The 19062-nt window shown below is 33.0% G+C and overlaps 1 protein-coding gene across 3 annotated transcripts in view; it reads right to left on the minus strand.

The window, feature by feature from the left end:
• Positions 1-13792: 13792 nt before the first annotated feature.
• The window catches only part of LOC105317307 (kelch domain-containing protein 9), a 31536-nt gene continuing 26266 nt past the window's right edge, over positions 13793-19062 (minus strand). For all 3 annotated transcript variants that reach the window (XM_034470814.2, XM_034470811.2, XM_034470819.2), the window contains exon 3: positions 13793-18349. In XM_034470814.2, the coding sequence (XP_034326705.1) occupies positions 17454-18349 (896 nt within the window). In that variant the 3' untranslated portion in view covers positions 13793-17453. The remainder of the gene's footprint in view (positions 18350-19062) is intronic.

The raw sequence follows: 19062 nt of genomic DNA on the forward strand, positions 1-19062 counted from the left end.
CATACATCCGTATTGAGTCGAGAAACGTAAACAAAGACGAACAAAGTCATGGATGACGTCACAGTGCACTCGCGCTATATAAATTTAGAGGTGGATCAAACATCTGTAATGAGTGTACTGGCTATTTCAGTATATAGACTGCGATACCTGCCTCATTGACATATGATTTGTTTTTAATCTTTTTTTAATATAGAGATTTTATATATATATACTAGCAAGAGCCATACTTTACTGTCATATCGATCCATTTTTAAACCAATTGTGCATGCATGTACAGTAGGCAGGTAATAAGTATATGAGTAGGGAGGAAATAAACAATAGGACATTTTGAACTAAATAAAAAGGAATAAAATGAAAAAAATAAACAGGTAAAAAATTATGTAGATATTGCATATAGTCAGACCATTAAATTTAAAAGTGGGAAATTACACACCTACAAACAGGTACCGGGCTCTCTCTCTCTCTCTCTCTCTCTCTCTCTCTCTCTCTCTCTCTCTCTCTCTCTCTCTCTCTCTCTCTCTCTCTCTCTCTCTCTCTCTGGGTAGGGGGTTGCGCTGTATGTATCATAACCAATAAATTAGGGAAATTGCACACCTACAAACAGGTACCGGACTCTCTCTCTCTCTCTCTCTCTCTCTCTCTCTCTCTCTCTCTCTGGGTATGGGGTTGCGCTGTATGTATCATAGCCCTTTGGCATACTTATTGTAGAGCAATACTCTCTCAAAAATTCTTTGACGTTCGCTGATACCTAAATAACACTATAAGTTGACAATGATGCAAGGTCGCCAGAACGGTAGCACCGTAAAACATATTATATATGCCGTTAATATTAGACAGTAGTAGTCATTCATTTTTATTCTCCAAGAATCAAAAAAGGAAGTGCATATTGAATCCAACACATTATAATTATGCAGATAATCAGCAAGAATAGGAGCGTTCTTTTTCAGTCTATGTAAAGGTTCAAACTGTAAATAAAAACCAGCGGTGAAGTCTCAAACTTGTAACACAGGAGAGAGAGAGAGAGAGAGAGAGAGAGAGAGAGAGAGAGAGAGAGAGAGAGAGAGAGAGAGAGAGAGAGAGAGAGAGAGAGAGAGAGAGAGAGAGAGAGAGAGAGAGAGAATGCAGATATACGTTTATTCATTCATTGTCAACCTGTAAAAATGTTACAACTCACTGAATATAGGCTACGTTTATCGGCACTGAACTATCGATTAGTGTAAAAAATGGACGTAATGAATGCAGAAGTCTTATTAAAAGTTAGATGCAATCTTGCATTTTAATTAATTATTATAACGATTATGGTTTATAAAAATCGCATCACAAAAATGCAATGGCACACTTATAAAGCGATTGAATAGAATTGTACGTTTCAGTATTCAGTATTAGTGGACTGAATAATAATGAGTAATAAATAAGTAAGTAAAAGTCACTAAATTATTGTTAATGTACACCTATGGAACGCCATGGCTGCCTTATGTTAGGTGATTTCATTATATGCTGTGGGTCTATCATTATATACTGTGGTTCTATAATTATATGCTGTGGGTCTATAATTATATGCTGTGGTTCTATAATTATATACTGTGGGTCTATTATTATATGCTGGGGTTCTATAATTATATGCTGTGGGTCTATTATTATATGCTGTGGTTCTATAATTATATGCTGTGGGTCTATTATTATATGCTGTGGTTCTCTAATTATATGCTGTGGGTCTATAATTATATGCTGTGGTTGCTCAAGATTTCGACCGATCGATAAACCAACTGGACCGATTAGATTTCAGTCTTTTCAGTTTCTAAACAGCTGTTAATTTTCGTAAGAAATAGAGGGAATCATAGTTAGTGGATGTAAATTTAAATCTTATAAGATGCCATTTTTGTTAAAAATTGTTCTCCACATTTTTGTAGTTGGAACTTTTCAGTGAAGCAGTCAAAGCCGATTTTTTTTCACCGGTAATTTCATAAGAATTGATAACGTATAAAAGAGAAGAGAAATCGGGAAAATAATTTAACACCATATAACCTCCGAGTTTCAAAAACAGCTATTGATTTTAAACTTACTTCAGAACTACTTTAAAAGGAATTTCAATAAATATGCAATAAAATTTCTGTGCAAAACGTTGATCAAAAAATATTTCTCTTTTTGAAAAGAAACTCGTGAATGCCCCAAAATTGTGGAAACATAGGTATCGAATTTGACAATCTTTATCTTTGTTTGTTACATGTTTGCTAATTTGCCACTCTGCAGCTCGAATAACTTTGATGCATTTAAAGGTTGGGGAGAATTTAAGTTGAATTTTTTTTTTTAAATATTCTTTATCTATCTATTTTTCTTATTTTCGGGAAGGGGGGATTGCATGTGGATTTATCGGAAGTGTTTCTGGATTAGCTGCAGAACATTACCTATATCTGGTTATTCAAAATGTTTTGCTCTCTTTTGTTAAAATTGTAAGAAATCTAGAATTGTAGAAAACTATTAAATTATTCTATCTTAGACAACTAAAGACGATGTGAAAGGAAGTATAGAAGAAAATAATTAATGCAAAACAAAATTTGACGGTCGTGACGTTTTCGACCAGCTACGTCAAAGTCGTGTTAAAATGTCTTACTAAAATTGTCATAAAATGCTTAAAGCACACAAGATCTTGGATATCTTTGTATATTTACATTTTCCAGTGTCTTTGCCTGTGATAACACTACATATCGATTTTGTACTATATAACCCACAATACAAATTACGTCAAATTGAGGCGCCAGCGGGGTTTGCTTATTTATACTTAAATATTTAATCGTACGATGGCTAAAAATAATATAAAAATAAGTAATAAGGAATCATTCTTTGAATATTATGAGGTGATAAATTCGGCTTTATTGGATTTGATCACGCCCCGACCAAAATTATCACCTCATAATACTCAAAGAATGATTATATTTGTATTCAGAAAGATTCGATTAATCGGAATTGACAAAGTAAATTTGTGAAATTTTGACCTTTAGGACCCTTTTTTCATGACGGCAGTCAAATGTTGTGTGTACTTTTTGAGCTTTATGTATAAGAAAAAATCATAACATGCCTAAAATTTCACCATTTTTTTTTATTGATTTATAGGATTTCATATGATGTTTATTCATCTCAAATCAGTTACGTATACGATTCAATAATATATTGCTTAATCTAAAAGCTTCGTGAATGCAATCATTATACATGTTCTACTATCTTTTTGATATCAGCTCAATAATATTGCCGTTTTATAAATAAAGAATTCATGTTTATCGATAATATAAGCTAAAATGCTTGTTTACATGAAGTAAATCAGACTACTGAGACTTCAGTATCATTAAAAAAAAATTATCGTATAAACAAGAAAAGATGCTTTTCAAAAGATGCATCATCAATAAATTTTGTTCAAAATAAAATAAAACATTGAATATTCTTTGTAAATAAAATATGTTTAGAGTATTTCCAGCAATTTTTTTTTTTTGCTCAAAGTCTAATCCTGTAGCACATTAAACCCAAAATTAAATAATGTACATTTTTTATTACTTTGTTTCCAAATCGTAAATTTTATATTAAAAATAAAAATGTTAGTCTAGCTTATAAAATAAATTTGATGATGATTATATATTTCTAATAATATTTCTGTCAATCCTTATTAAATTGGATAGAATGCCTGTAAATTGTACTTTGTCAATGCATCCAATGCAACTGTGATAAGAATTTACAAGAAGGTCGTGAACTTGAGTCAATCTAATTGACTAAATATAATTCTAGTTGAAAAAGCGTTCGGTGTCGTTTTCGTTTATTGATCTTCCCTTTGGGATAAGATATTTGTCCCTTCGTGACATTAAACATGGTAGAGACGCCACATTTTGGGAATGCGCTTACCTGTCAAATTGAAGATTTTAAAAAAGTTGAATTGTAACGCAAATACAGGCCCGTCTTCAACTTAGCTGAGAGTTAACCAAAAATGGGTTTCAACGGCAAGTTAAACAGATATTACAAGATCAATTTATTTAGAAGTGGCATGCTGATATAAATAATTCATTAGAAGGATTTATATATAAAATTCTTAAAACAAATTTTGGATATGAAAAATATTTAGATGTTTTACCCCTGAAATTCAAAAAAAATTCTTGAATAATTTCGTAATTCAAATCACCATTTACCAGTTGAACTGGGAAGATGGAAAGGTATTCCATTAAATGAAAGATTTTGTCCTCGCTGTAACACAAAATGTATAGCCGATGAATTTCATTGCATTTTAGAATGTGATCCAATATGGAACAAAACAAAAAATTTGACCCCCGGTCAATTATTCCACTGGAGTCATTAATTCTGCTTTACACTGGCTTATGCAGATCCATTTATAACATCTGTAATGTCGGCATACATGAAGGCGCGTAAATATGCACATCTTAATGAGAATCAAATAAATATATAGTCCCAGACACTTTATGGGGAAAATCTTTTTTATTAAAAACAGTATTAACAGTAATATTGAATTTGTGTGAACAAAACCATTGCATGAGTATTATTTACATTAAAAAGAGTTGTGAGCCCTGTATCTTGCTTAAAACTGTACATTTGACACTTAAGAATTATTACAAATAACAAAAGAATTGACCTATAGATTTGCCGGAAAAGATCATTTTTGAAAGTTTTTTGTCTATTTGTATCGTACATATTTTGAAATTTTTCAAATTTGCATTTTGAACATGTCATTTGCTCATGCAATTTAAAAATCTATATCTTTATAAAAATATTTATCTTTGAAGCATTTTCTCAGTAAAATGGTATATTTCTGCATTGTTTTTGGCCTAGGCTTTGACCAGTCTCTGTCCCTTAAAAAATCTTAGATATGTTGATAGGTTTTGAGGGTGATAAAGAAGTTTTCTTTCGGGCACCCCTCGGGTCGAATTTTGCGGACACTGTCACAAATGTTTTCATCCCCTGTTCGATTGCATCTGTACGCATACTTTGTTTTTTTTTGGTTTTTAATTTAAAACAGCGTTTATTAACACCGTTTATTTTTTATGAAGAATTGTACATTTTGTATATTAAACTTTGATATTGATATTAAATGATATTTGCTCTTTGATTTAAATATATCTATGGAGAAAAGTATATACATGTACCTCACTTATTGTTATGTGCAACGTCAAAAATCATGGGAAAAACTGATGCGTTTGCTTTCCAGAACATCTGTAGGAAATGACACAATTGTTGGAGAAGTAGATGCAGTTCGTTCATTGCAAAGAACGTGTACATTGGTAACATTTTATGCCAAAAATGCATGAGGAAGGTTTATAGATTAGATTAAATTGGGGGTGAGTCAGAGTTTACCGTTCCTTATACAAAGCCGTCAATTCGGGGAAAACATTAACATTGAATGACGATGTGAGCTTACATGTTCAAACATAACTTTTCCTGTTATTTCTATTGAATAAACTAAAGCGATGTGCATTATTTATTTAAAGAGCCAACGTCTATAAATAAATTATTAAATAATCTTCATGCAGAAAAGAAAATTTCATCAACATTGTCTTTTTGTGTGAACTTTATGGTAGTTCTGATTTTTTTATAAATAAAATTATATATTTGTTTCCCATGTTTTTGATAACAAAGAGAAATTAGCCGATTTAATATTCGTGGTCAATGTTCTTTTCAATTTTTTGTACTTTTTTTGCACTAAAACTAATGAAGGGTTAAAAAAGCAAATATTTTATTTCAACTTTTTTTTTTTTTTATACTTTTTTAACATCTATTATACTGCTTTTGTGTCGAAATATATAACAGAGAAAAAGAGCAGTGGTAAAAAATAAGGTGGTGCTTATATTGTATAAATCTTTATTATAGTATTGTGACCGCGTAGTTTTTACGGTGCTAGAGAATTCTTCTGGGTCTGCATCGGTCGTGTGCAGTACGAACCGGGTGAGGGAATGTTGGCGTAAAGGGTATAAGGTAAAAGGTTGAGGCGCGGTGTGGGCCGTAAGGTAAAAACGAAGGGTAGGTTTGCCGTATTCCCGAAGGTCCACCAGTATACAGTTCCAGAGAAATAAACCAAGTGATGAAGGATTCCGTATTTATTGGACGAGATTCAACGATGACAACATTATAACAATTTAACAGACAGACATATTACAAACAAGTCGGATATGGCCAGTAGTGGCCTCCGGACTCAAGACTCTGGGTGAGTCGGACGTGGCCGAGGCTGGCCGCCGTATTCCAGACTGTCGATTGACAATTGTACAAAACTATATAAAGGAATCTGAACAATGACTATAAATTGACAGGTGATGACATAAGTAAGCTGAGTGAAATATTGACAGTTATCAAATAATTAAATAAACTCAATGAGTCTTTAATGTCCAAGACATGAAAAACTGATAATTGCACAATGTTGTTTAAAGAGATTAGCAGTTCTTGAGACATGGCACTCTGTCTCTTTGAAATCACATTAAGAGTCCGAAAAGTGTCAATCACTAAATGAATAAGTAACTTTGTAAGAAATAAACTGTGAGAAAATATTACGAAACAGATGTTGAATTTTAAAAGTAAAGTCCAAAATAAAGTTATAATTAAACAGCGAATTTTGCACGGTGATAGTATTACAGGTTTACTGAATATTATTGATATTACACCTACATTAACAAACCTATCTTTTTCATTTATACTTGCAGAGATACAAAAATCTCATGAATGAGATTTCATGATCCAGCCCATTTGAAAAGAACAGGAAACTAAATGGAACTAAGTAAATAAATAGGTTTACACAGTGTAACTTAAAAGAATGAAAAAAAAAACAAAAACGTTTGGCAGCTCTTATAGTACAAACCAGCGTACATGTTTAGTGTAATAAATAATAAATATCAAAAGAATTTTTAAAGGCCAAATTTACTTGTGAAATTAAGTATACTTAACCTTTTAGTTTAGGCTAGCATGTAATGGTTTAAATTATTAAAAGCTAGCATTGATTACAAGTTCGTGCAAAAAAATCAAACAATAAGTTTGTAATATTTATAATTGATTAGATTTTTAATTGGTTAATTTTATTTTTAATTGATTGATATTTAATTCTTTTTAATAAAGTTACTTGTCCAATTAATTGGGAGCCTGATTTTTTTTTTACATGTATGTAGTTTTTTTTTGGAGGGTGAGAGGTACTGATCCACTTCTTCGGAAAAAGTTCCTAAATGACAAAAGGTATAAGGGTATATACATGTAACTTCTAATTCCCTGTATTTTCGTTCTGCCCCCCTCCCCCACTTAATAAAGCGATCAAAATATATGAGAGCATATAGGTACATTTTCATCCTCAACTATTTACTAGTTATTGTTTTTCTTTTTTTTAAATATAATAGTTATTGTATTTTATCAAAGAAATCCTACATGTATATATGTGAAGAAAATTGTACCTCAATGCGCCCAATTTCTCAAATTAAATATATTCAACAATTTAATTTGTCTTCTCCATTATAATTAAATGACTGTTGTTTACCTCGTGTAAACTCGTGACTTTTATAACTTTACTCACACTTGATTGATGAATACACTGGAATGAAAAATGTTGTCACGTGACATGTTAAAGAGCTATAAAAATCAATATTACCGTATTGACAGGCACATCACTCTAATTTACTATGGCCCACCCATTATTTTCATTTTTATTCAAAAATAACAAATGGCTACAAACCAGGATAATTTTCCGCTGTAATATTTTCTTAGGAATAGCGATAATTCTTTTATCCCCGCAACAGAAATGTGTCAGAATTATGGAAACTGTTTTAACGATGTCGTTTTTATTTACTCCCATTTCACATTATTCATTGTATAAAGAGGGGGCCCCAGAGAGTAGTTATATACAGCATATCATTCTTTAATTTTTTTGTGTACAAGTATTTAACATACTCTAATTCATAGAGAATTTCTATTGATCAACCAAAATTTCAGCGTCAATCATAGAATTATAAGCAAGATGAGCTAAAAATTTTGCTAGGTTTGAGTCATATTTTGTTCACATGAGTTTATTACATTCATGCAGCTTAAGATTTTTAACTTGGTATTTCCTATTCGGCATTTAAAATGAAAAAAAATGAATGGCCTCAGATCTGTGTACAAACATAGAATTGTGAGCAAATCTCTGTATCTTGCTTATAATTCGAAGCTTAACACTCAAATATGGTAAGTAAATAGAAATTGTAAAAAATTAAACACAAGAAACATGCACTATAACAAATAAAGAACACAATTTATTTTTCAAAATGAATCATATACATGTCTATACCTACATATTTCCGTCAGCGATATTAAACTCTATTTAAACTGAATAAACTCGAGAAAATGCCGAGCATCTCAGCAAAACATATTGCATTATTCTACCAATACGCAAAAGATGATACCGAATTACCGATAGCCTGAATGAATTGCATTTAAGTTCTTTCTAATACATGTACATCAGATGTTGCTTAATTTGCGTAGGTAAACAGTAAACTGTTTGATTTACCGAAGTCTCTGTTTGATTTGATACGTAAAAATCAGGAAATACAAGCGACAGTTCCCAGGTTAACGCAAAGCATTAATGAAAACGAAACGAAAGTCACAAGCTAACACCACCGTCATATGTGAAAACTGTCAACGCATTGAAATATTTAGCCTCAATTTACTTCACCAAAATCGGCACCAATGTATTTTGCATGTTTCAAAGATTCCCTTCGTACACGAACTGTTGCACAACAAACAAATTCATCATTGTCAGATCGACTCGTTTATCATTTAGTGTCATGGCTGCTTTAAACAAAGAACCTCGTTTCAGAATTATGGAATACGAGTCTTGGTAAAATGGGTATGCAAACCCGGGCCGTGGCAAAATAAAATCCGGGGCAGATCGGCAATCGTCGATTCCAAATACGCATTCTTTTGCAGCATTATTTACAGCGAAAACAAATATACTGGTCCATCAAATGTCCTGAAATTTTAATGAGATTGGCAGATTAATAACTGCCAATCTTTTGTTTTGCCCAGGCCAAGTCTTGCCTACCCATTTTACCGGATGCCGAACCCGAAGCTATTAAAACACGCCTTATTGAAACACGCCTTTCCTTTATTATTATTTTCGTAATAACTCAGTTTTAAAACAGAATAAGCACTTAATTTTTGCAAATTATATTTTCCTTCCCAAGTTTTGAGGTTTTCTCCGCTTTCAATGAAAGTTTTTCTTTCATTTCTGCAATTTATATTCATCTTTCCATAAGAATGCTCTGAGCCAAATTTGGTTGAATTTGGTTAAGTGGTTTTAGAGAAGAAGTTCAACATGTGAAAAGTTTACAGACGGACAGACAGACAGACGGACGACGGACAAAATGTGATCAGAATATCTCACTTGAGCTTTCAGCTCAGGTGAGCTAAAAATACACGTACATGCATATTGCGAGTGTTTTAAAAATTAATTGATTTATTACGCTTTTGAAGCGAGCTGGTAGTTTTTTATCTGGGTCAGAGTTCGACCCCTTTCTCTATTTATGGTTACATTGAAATTATTGTTAAAACGGGCTTGGCCCCTGTGCAAAAAAAAAATACCAAATCTTTGCAGGTCGTTTATTCTCACTTATTCAGAAAAATAACAAAAAAACAGGAGAAAAGCTGTCAATGTGACAGCAAACCGGGTTTTCTTTTGTGTGAACAGTATCCATAATCCATTTGTCAATCCTGAATTGATAAATACTACCTATCCAAAGAAATGGGGTACTCTATATGCAATGTTTTGCCAAAAATGATTAAGTTCAACAGCTGATATTTTTTGATAAGTTATCAGAAATCATAATCCTAGCAATTTGCATACTTCTGATATACAGTATGTATAATTGATATGCAAAAGAACAATTGCCTATCTCGAAAACTGTACGAGGAGTTATCGGTACAATAAGGGTACCTTTCTGGCAGCCACTCGCCCGCCCGCGATTTTCACTATTTCAATAATCGAAAAACCCATTCAAAAATTCTCTCTAAAAATTCTTAGAATTCAGAAGCAATGGGGCTACATGGGACCTCACGGTGGTCTCAGAATCTCATGCCGCTCAAAATAAATTTACCCCCTTAGGAAATTTCTTGACCCGTCTCATACGCATTAACTTATATTCCAGTTTAAATTACATGTCAAATTATTTTAGAGGATATTAGGCATTTCTTTTTAACCCTTATCGTATAATACCATGAGAATTATATGTATATTACAGAAAGAATGTGGACGCTTAAGATGTAGATTCGGCAGGAATCTGGGCGCACAAGGAGAGTGAAAATTTCATCAATTAATTTTGAATATTTTTCGAATTATAACCGTTATTTGGTTTCTGTTGGATGTGGAATGAGTGGAAAAATATTTGAAATGCTAAAGGTTTTATTATAATATGGGTCTAAATATAGCAACACGATGCAATTCATGCAAAATCCTACTTATTTACAACTGTTTTTAAATGATTTTGTTGTCTCTGGGTCTTCTCTCCACAAATTTGAAACGTGTAAAGGTAACATATTTCAACATTAAAAATGTCGCATTTTAAAAAAAGATGGAGAGATGACCCAGAGATGACTAATTATGTACTTTTCAAATTATTTTTTGAAGGATAAAAAACAAAGTACATTGATATGACAGTGGTGTTTCAAACAGTACTTTATAGAGCATATATTATACAATTATTTAATGCTTGAGCAGTCAATAGACCAGAATATTTTTCCCGAGGTGCAGGGAACAGCTCAGTATGATCTATTGCCCGAGGCCAACGGCCGAGGGCAATAGATCATACTGAGCTGTTCCCTGCACCAAGGGAAAAAAAATTCTGGTCTATTGACTGTTCAAGCATTAAATAATTGTTTTATTACCTAATTCCTTTTTTACTTTTCGGGGTTTATAATTTGCATATTGCAGATGGTTTTCGTGCCATTATGCAATATACTAAGATTTTTTTTTTCATCTTTTACGTGCACAAAACCTGTTGCATGCATTACAACATCTCAATTTAATATTAGTTTACACAAAAAAGGGGGAGTCTTCAACCCCTTAGATTTTAAATCCATGTAGTCTTTTACCTTATATGAGGCTTTAAAACTGTTGATTGAATTTGGTTTCACCAAGTACTAAAAACAGCGTCTGTGTAAAGGAATATACATTCCCTGAGAACTATCAAAAGGATGTAACATTAACATACCCGCGTTCTGAAATACGTTGCCGGTCCAATAGATCGCAGTCTATTGACCGGCGGTCCAATAGATCGAAGTCTATTGACCGGCGGTCTAATAGATCGCAGTCTATTGACCGGCACTTCAAAATAGACGCAAATATTTAATTTGTAATAAAACAACAAAATCCCTTTGATTAGGTAATAATGACAAATATCCGTGGCTCAGTGGTTTCGTCCTGGATTTAGTGAATACATACATTCAGTGCTTTGGGTTCAAATCCAACTGGTGGTCTTTTTAAAAAAAATTAAACTTTTTTGTTTTAAATGTATGTTATTATAACATGATGTTGAATTATAATATACCGGTATATTTTAATTTGTTTTTATTGATTTCTAGATCTGCTGTATGAACACTATAAAAAAAATTCTTTTCTTATTACTAGTTTTTTAGGATAACACAATATAACTTCATTAAATAATGTTTTCATTAACATTTCCAACTAGTTATCGGTTTACCTCTCATTGCCATTTTTTGAAAGCTTTGTGAGTTTTTTAATAACCGGAATAGTCATGTACTTCGACTCTCAACATAATATATTTTTGTTGAAACCTGTACATAGCCTTTCGAGGTTATAGACATTTAAATCCCAATTGATTCGTGTCGAGGATTCCTGCAAACTTACAATCTTGTGCGCTCACTTTCTTAGCGCATTTGTCACATCGGCGACGATTTTTATATGCATGACCCTCTTCCTGTTTGGTCTAGTTTCAATCATACCTCTAAAAATTTTCTAAAAATAATACCGGTATTTTCGATAAAAAAAAGTGTCGTTCATTAAAAGCTTATTGCAACAATTAAGCTGAATATTATGTTTATTTTTTCATCCATTTCGGCGATTACGGCATGCCGTTTCCCCGCAGCAAGGCAGTTGCCATATAAGGTCATGTCAAAATTCGACAAAATTGTAGACTTTACGTTTGTCAATGTGTACCATGTCATATGCCGAGCCTGAAGATACAAATGCAGAGACTACGGATTGAAAGTGTGCATAATTGAATGTTTAATTAACTGATGAAAGTAATAAAGCTGCAAATTGTGCATCATGCGAAGGAACCGAGTGCATGAGTCAAATCTTACACGTGTATATGCCCGAATTTTATAGGTTACACGATCAGAATTACACATATTTATACTCAGACTCGCACACCAACACGATTACATATTCGGATTTACAAGTTTACATGTCTGGATTTTTAAACACGATTACCCTAACATTTCTAAATAAGATCATAATGAACAACTTTTGCAGCAACAGTCATATTGAAATCTTAACCGTTTTTGAGTTATCAAACTGTTTAGACACTTTCCGAATGTAAGCTGATACACTGTCTATGGTAGTAGGTAAAGGTATAATCTTTTTTATTTACTATGAAAATCGTTCAAATTGGAATTTTTGAGTTTGCAGTTTAATAAATAAACCAATGTGTGCATTACAACAAGACGCAAATCTTGTGTATTACAAAACGGCAGACCGCTCGCTAGTCCAGCTAGCTCGGCCGCGGGCAAGGGATTGAATACGTAATTGTTCACATGCACAGCTCGGAATCTACACCCCTGCAAATGTGTTCGGAATGTTTTCTTTCTCGTTGCTAAGTATGTTATAAATCCAGAGGTGCTCCATGAAAGTTCACGAGACTTCACCGAGATTTGTTCAGTTCCTTTGAAATTTCGAGCGGAAGTATGTGTTCGGATAATATTCTCAAAATATGTAAGTAATTGTCGTTTTTCATATCATACCCTACTTTGATTTATGTTAAAACATGAAAATCTTTAAAGATGTATGTCTAATTTCACCATCTAGCGGTTATTTATATTAAACGATGAATTCAGAATAGAGTTATCGTTTGTGTTCAACCACGTGTAGAGATGTTGAAAATATAAACATTGGGTTGCTTAATAAAGTCACAGCCATGTTTGATGCTTTTGGTGTGCAATACCATGTTTTTAGAAAACAAATGGGTGTCTGATTCGCATAAAAACCTAGTATATCGAGCCAATTTCAAGGAACATTCTGCATAAAATATATAGTCTGTTTACTATTGATGCTATTACTAGGTCAGGCGCGGATCGAAAATTAATCCTATGGGGGGGGGGGGGTGTCTCTATTAAAGCATGTTAATTGTTGCAACAGCAGACAAAAACTAATTTTTTTTGTCATTTATTTCTAGAACATATTTTATCCACCAATTAATAAAGTTAAAGTTTATAATCAATAAAACTTTAGATTTTATATTTGATTACAAATACCTAGACTCTATGAAATAGACTATAAACACGAGGCATGATTTTTACTGCGAAAGTGAAAGGGTCAAATAAAATCAGGTGGTCTAAAATTTAAATGACAATAACATTCGCAGGGGTGATCTAGCTAGATTTTAAATGCGACTCAAATGCATTGCATAGAAGCAGTTTTGTTTTTTTTATCCATAATGTGTTTCACTAGAAAATAACTAAATTGTTTAAACACTTTCCGTAATGTGTAAACTGGTACCTTTTATGTCAGTTATACGCATAAATACCCCGTTTATTTGTCAAATAAAACACAAATACATGGTAACAAGTCTAGCTTTTTACTCTCATATTACGCAATACCCGAACAAAATAGTATTGTTACATTAATAAGATCATAATGAACAACTTTTGCAGCGTGACGTCACAATTTAAAAAAATTTCAAATAAGGGCAATATCTATCAGATCTGAAAGTTTCACGTAAATTGACCGAGTAGTTTCTGCGAAATCGTGTACACAAAATTTTTAAGAAAAAAAAAAGACTAGGGAAAAAGAAACCGAACGAAAACAACCCTAACAAGCATTCTGAGAGTATTGCATAAGCAATACACGTCCCCTACCGGTTTGTGGAAATTGTGAAAACAATGCACTGTTATGCAGAATATCAAACCCGAACATTGAAAAATTGGAATATAAAAAAATAATTTTCTCGAAAATATGTCAACCAGACGCTACAAAAGTGTAAACATGATCTGTAGTTTGACATTTTGAAGCTGTTCAGCAAATTTCATATTATTCCTTAAACGCATAAAGAAAAAAAGTGTGGAAAACTGAAGTGGGACAGACAGACAGACAGACAGACCGACAGACGGACGGACGGACGGACCGACCGACAGACAGACGGACTGACGGACGCAGAGGAAAGCTATAGTCCCCTCTGGTGAAACCGGTAGGGGACTAATAATAATAAGAACCGTACAAAAACAATAAGTCTCCAAACTTTGTTTGGGAGACTTAACTAAATAGGATATCCACAGAAATCTTTTTATTAACAAATGCCTAGTTGTTAATCCTTGCTGCTTCTTTTATAGGGTATACAAAATGACTTATTGGCTTGAATGATTAATAAGTTATCTGTATTTGTACATTTTTTCATTACCGAACATCCCAGCCAATTGCTATTAACATCTCAGCCCAACATCGAATCATGTGGAAAATAACAGGTTCAATAAAAATACAACTCTTGTTCTTAATAAATATGTAAAATCTATGATCAATATTTTTGTTGTTGAAAAAAATAATCCATAAAATAACAAGCTATATTACATACAAATTAAATGTTATGCAGTTAATTGTAAACTCTGGGTATATATGAATTAATGCATTGGACATTCAGAAAAATGTGTTACCAATATGTTCCTATAAAGATCTTCGATTGTTCACATTAATCTTTCATTTCCATTACTTACAGAAATGATTTACCGGTACATGTAATTTCTTATTTGATTTTGGTCACAAGAATTTTGATATTTGTATGAAAGAATGCTGGATAGAATTGCATGTACCTAATTTGTTTGATGAGTACTGTATATACATGTTTGTGTCTATTTATGGATTGTGGGACATTGTCATGTTTATGCATGTTTGAGTCTTCTGTTCATGGATTGTGGGTCATTATCCTAGATTTCTTATTCTAACATTTTTTCAGTGGATTGTTCATTACTTTTTGTGTCTTTGAGTTTACTTAATACACATTTGTGTACCTGGTATATGCATTCATTCATATAGAGTTTATACATGTGTACATTAAAAGAAATATATGTGAATGCTTGTGGTTTTTGAATCGCTTTCATATAATTATAAATGTTTGTGTCTGTTCATGAATTGTTGGTCACTGTCAGAGATTATTTGCTCTAACATTTTCCCTATAGTTTGTCACTGACTTTTTGTATCTTTGAATTTAGGTATTTGTTCATTTGCAAACATATATAATATGTGAATGCATATGGTTTTGGAGCTGCTTTCATATTATCATGTATTTGTCTGTTCATTGGATGTTGGTCACTGTCATTGATTGTTTGCTCAAACATTTTTTCTTTGGGTTGTTTATGAGTTTTTTTGTGTCTTTGAGGTCAGATATTTTACTTTTTATACATGTATGTGTACATATATATAGGAAGTTTAGAGATATATATATATATATATATATATATATATATATATATATATATATATATATATATATATATATATATATATATATATATATACACACACACACACACACAAATATGCGATTGCAGATAGTCTTTTAGTATTTAAACATTGAAACATTATTTCTTGAAAGATGTGGTCACATAACTGTAACGGTGTGTGTATACAAGTTGAATAAAAAGCACTAGCGGGTTATGAAAATTTGTTTGTACACACTGTTGCAGTAATCAGATCACCTGTCTTTGAAAAATAAGGATTCAATGGCTATATTTATGTTTTTTACCTTTCCACAATTATGATTTATTTTTCAAAATCTCTGCTATTCTATGAGTAATGCGCATTTAACAGAGGAGCCCATGGAACAGCCGAACCATGCTGACAAAAATAGTGCACTGTGTTATAAATAGTATTCAAATGAATATAACCTTTGATATAGTATTAAATTGATAAATTGAATTCATTTTACTGTTTACAAATATTAACATAAATGAAATGTATATTAGCATTAGTAAAATTTCAGGTCATGATGCGGTTGAAGCCACGAGGAAAGTCAGTTATTCATGATCTTCAAGAAATACTGAAAGAAGATAGTATGCGTATGCACCAGATTTGGTGATTAGGTCTTTTTACTCAGATCAATCAGTGCAATTTAATAGATGGTAAGAAGTGAAACTAAATATTGTCATAGTATACACGTTTGTGTTTGTAAATGGGATGTGGGTCACTGTTGTACATTGGTTGTTCAAGCTTATTGTTGAAGTCCTGCTATGGCATGTGTTTATGGTTTGTTGATCACTAGGTAATCAACATGTTCATGGAATTTCAGTCACTGTTTCAGGGTTTTTTGTATTCAAACATGTCTGATTATGGGGTTTTGTTCAATATAAGTATCAGTAATATGATGAAGCTAGAGTTGTCAGTTCTTGTTTTTTGGTCACTGTTGTAAGATGCTTGATTGTGATGATTTTCGTGTGTGTGTATATCCCTTCAAAAGTTTGAGTAAGGAAACTAAAGTTGTCTCTTTTTTGTTATATTCAAGGGGCATAACTAATGATGACAGAAGGACGGAATGACAGAACAGGGTAACACTAAAAGCCCTCTACCATTTCATGGCTGGGGCATAAAAAACAAAAATCTATATGGAGGGCAGATAATTACTGACCACAATGGTGTAAAGAGCCATCAAGAAAAACTTGTTACTTTGTGTTACAATAACAAAATAAATCTACATCATATATAGAGAAAAAATAATAAATGGCACTTCAGTTAATCGAACAGAATAGGGTAACAAAGGAAAAATTAAAACTCACAAAACAAACTGTGAATCAACCACTTCTAAGCACTAAAAATAAAATTTAATGCACTCAGTACAATCTTCATTTAGAAACTATGATAAGTTCATGGTGTGTGTTTCAAAACTAATATAACATTTCCAAAACATACCAGGTAATTGAATTTACCTATAAGTAAAACATAAATGAAAATTTTTTTGTTTACCCATTTACAAGATATGAATTTACCTTAAAATATGAGTGCACAACCCTTAATTAACTTGTTGACATAATGTTCGCAAATCAAACTGTGAATGACTCAAATGAATTCTATTCTCTAATATGTTGCGCCAAAATCAAACAGTATTAGCTCGACTTGAATTAAAACTTGTATTCTGAATCTGCTCGCAATAAGTTGATCATATCATTAACATATAATTAGTAGATCCTTATAGGGCACTAAAAATTACCCAACAGCACTTTAGGCTCTTAAATTCCTCTTACAGAATTCTAAGCTCTCTGGTATCACCATGAATGAGATCTTTGCCACTAAATCCTCCATGGAAAAGGATTCTGTCCTGAGCTACACAACAGGCATGGCCAGCCCGCTCAACTTTACTTGTTCCCACCTTGTAGAAATTAATATTTGGTGTATTGGTCATCAGGAGAATATCTCCCACTGGTTGCGAGTTCTGGCCACGAAAAGTTTCACCTCCATGAATAAGAATGGTGGAGGGGCCTTCGATGGCAATGTGATGTTTGCGCCCTCCTGGCATTTTTGACATTGGGGGTAAGGATTTGGCAATGGTGAGAATGTTTTCCATCAGATCGTTTTGGGGGTGTCCACTTCGATAGCCTTTGTGCACCTCTAGTAACTGGTCGTTCCTCCCTCCGATGATGTACAGAGTGGGACCAATGAAGCTGGTTGTGTGGCCCGACCGTGACTCAGTGAAGCGACTATATTCCTCGTAATGGAATTCAAATCTGTCCAGACAGCCCTTTAACATGTACACATTGCCTGTATATTCACTCCCTGGTTGCATGCGTAGAGTTCCTTCCCTTCCTATCACGATGATACTCCCATTGCTCAGCAGTGAGGCAGTGTGGGAACTCAGACCAGCATCGTCGGGAAAACCTGTCACCTTTGGATAAATCCACTCCTCCTTTACTGTGTCAAAAACTACAATGGACGATGTTCTAGCTTTCCCATTCCACCCTCCAATCAAAACAATGTACTTTTTAGCCAATGGAATACATGCATGATGACTGAGAGCTGGGCTGTTTGGAGCCCTCACTTCATTCCATATCATGGTGTCCATATCCAGCTTGAAGATCTTCTTGGATGGTTGAGTGCTGTACCTTGCTTCAATCCCTCCATGAACATACAGGGAATTTCCTGCAAACAGAGAGTTTTTGGATATCAGAAATATAGTCTAAATACATGTATACGAGGAAAATTTCAAAATTCTATGACATACTTATTCATGCAAAGTTTTTATTCAACATCTTCTATGGTTCATTTTTTTTTAAACCTTTTATTGTCCCAACTTAATAAAAAGGCAATATATTTGGTGGCAGGGTTGGGGCCCAGGGTTCACAAAGTGCTAGGTTAGGCCTAAGAAAAAAAAGTGTTTGTTTCCGCTTTCCCGACCAACCCTAGCTTTTACCCCCCGACTCAAAACTTTCTTTTAGGATTTTTGATGGAAAATCGTTTATTTTCGTTTTTATCCGATTTGGAAAAAAAATTACTCAAAATTTTGGTCACAAAATGCTTGAAGCAGTTACTCTTCTCAAATCAGTGTAACTCAAACGTTTTGTTTCAAAATGGCTGTATGTTTCCATGTGTTGTAGATTTTAATAATGCTCTCATCGTTGGCAGAGGAAGTATCTGATATATAATATCATTTTTGTGTTTTCTTAAGACCAGCTTAATAGTCAGGAATGATATTAAAAGTCAGTGTGCGAAATTAACGGTAGACCGATAGACAAAATCTATAGAAAATACGCCTGGTCTATAGTAATTCAAATATTTGTAGACCAACTTGTCTATAGAATGAACGCAGCCTGTCGTCAAGTCGATTGAACATTTTACTCAATACCTTTTTAAAT

This window comes from Magallana gigas, chromosome 5, assembly GCF_963853765.1.
Source record: "Magallana gigas chromosome 5, xbMagGiga1.1, whole genome shotgun sequence".
Taxonomy (NCBI): Eukaryota; Metazoa; Mollusca; class Bivalvia; order Ostreida; family Ostreidae; genus Magallana; species Magallana gigas.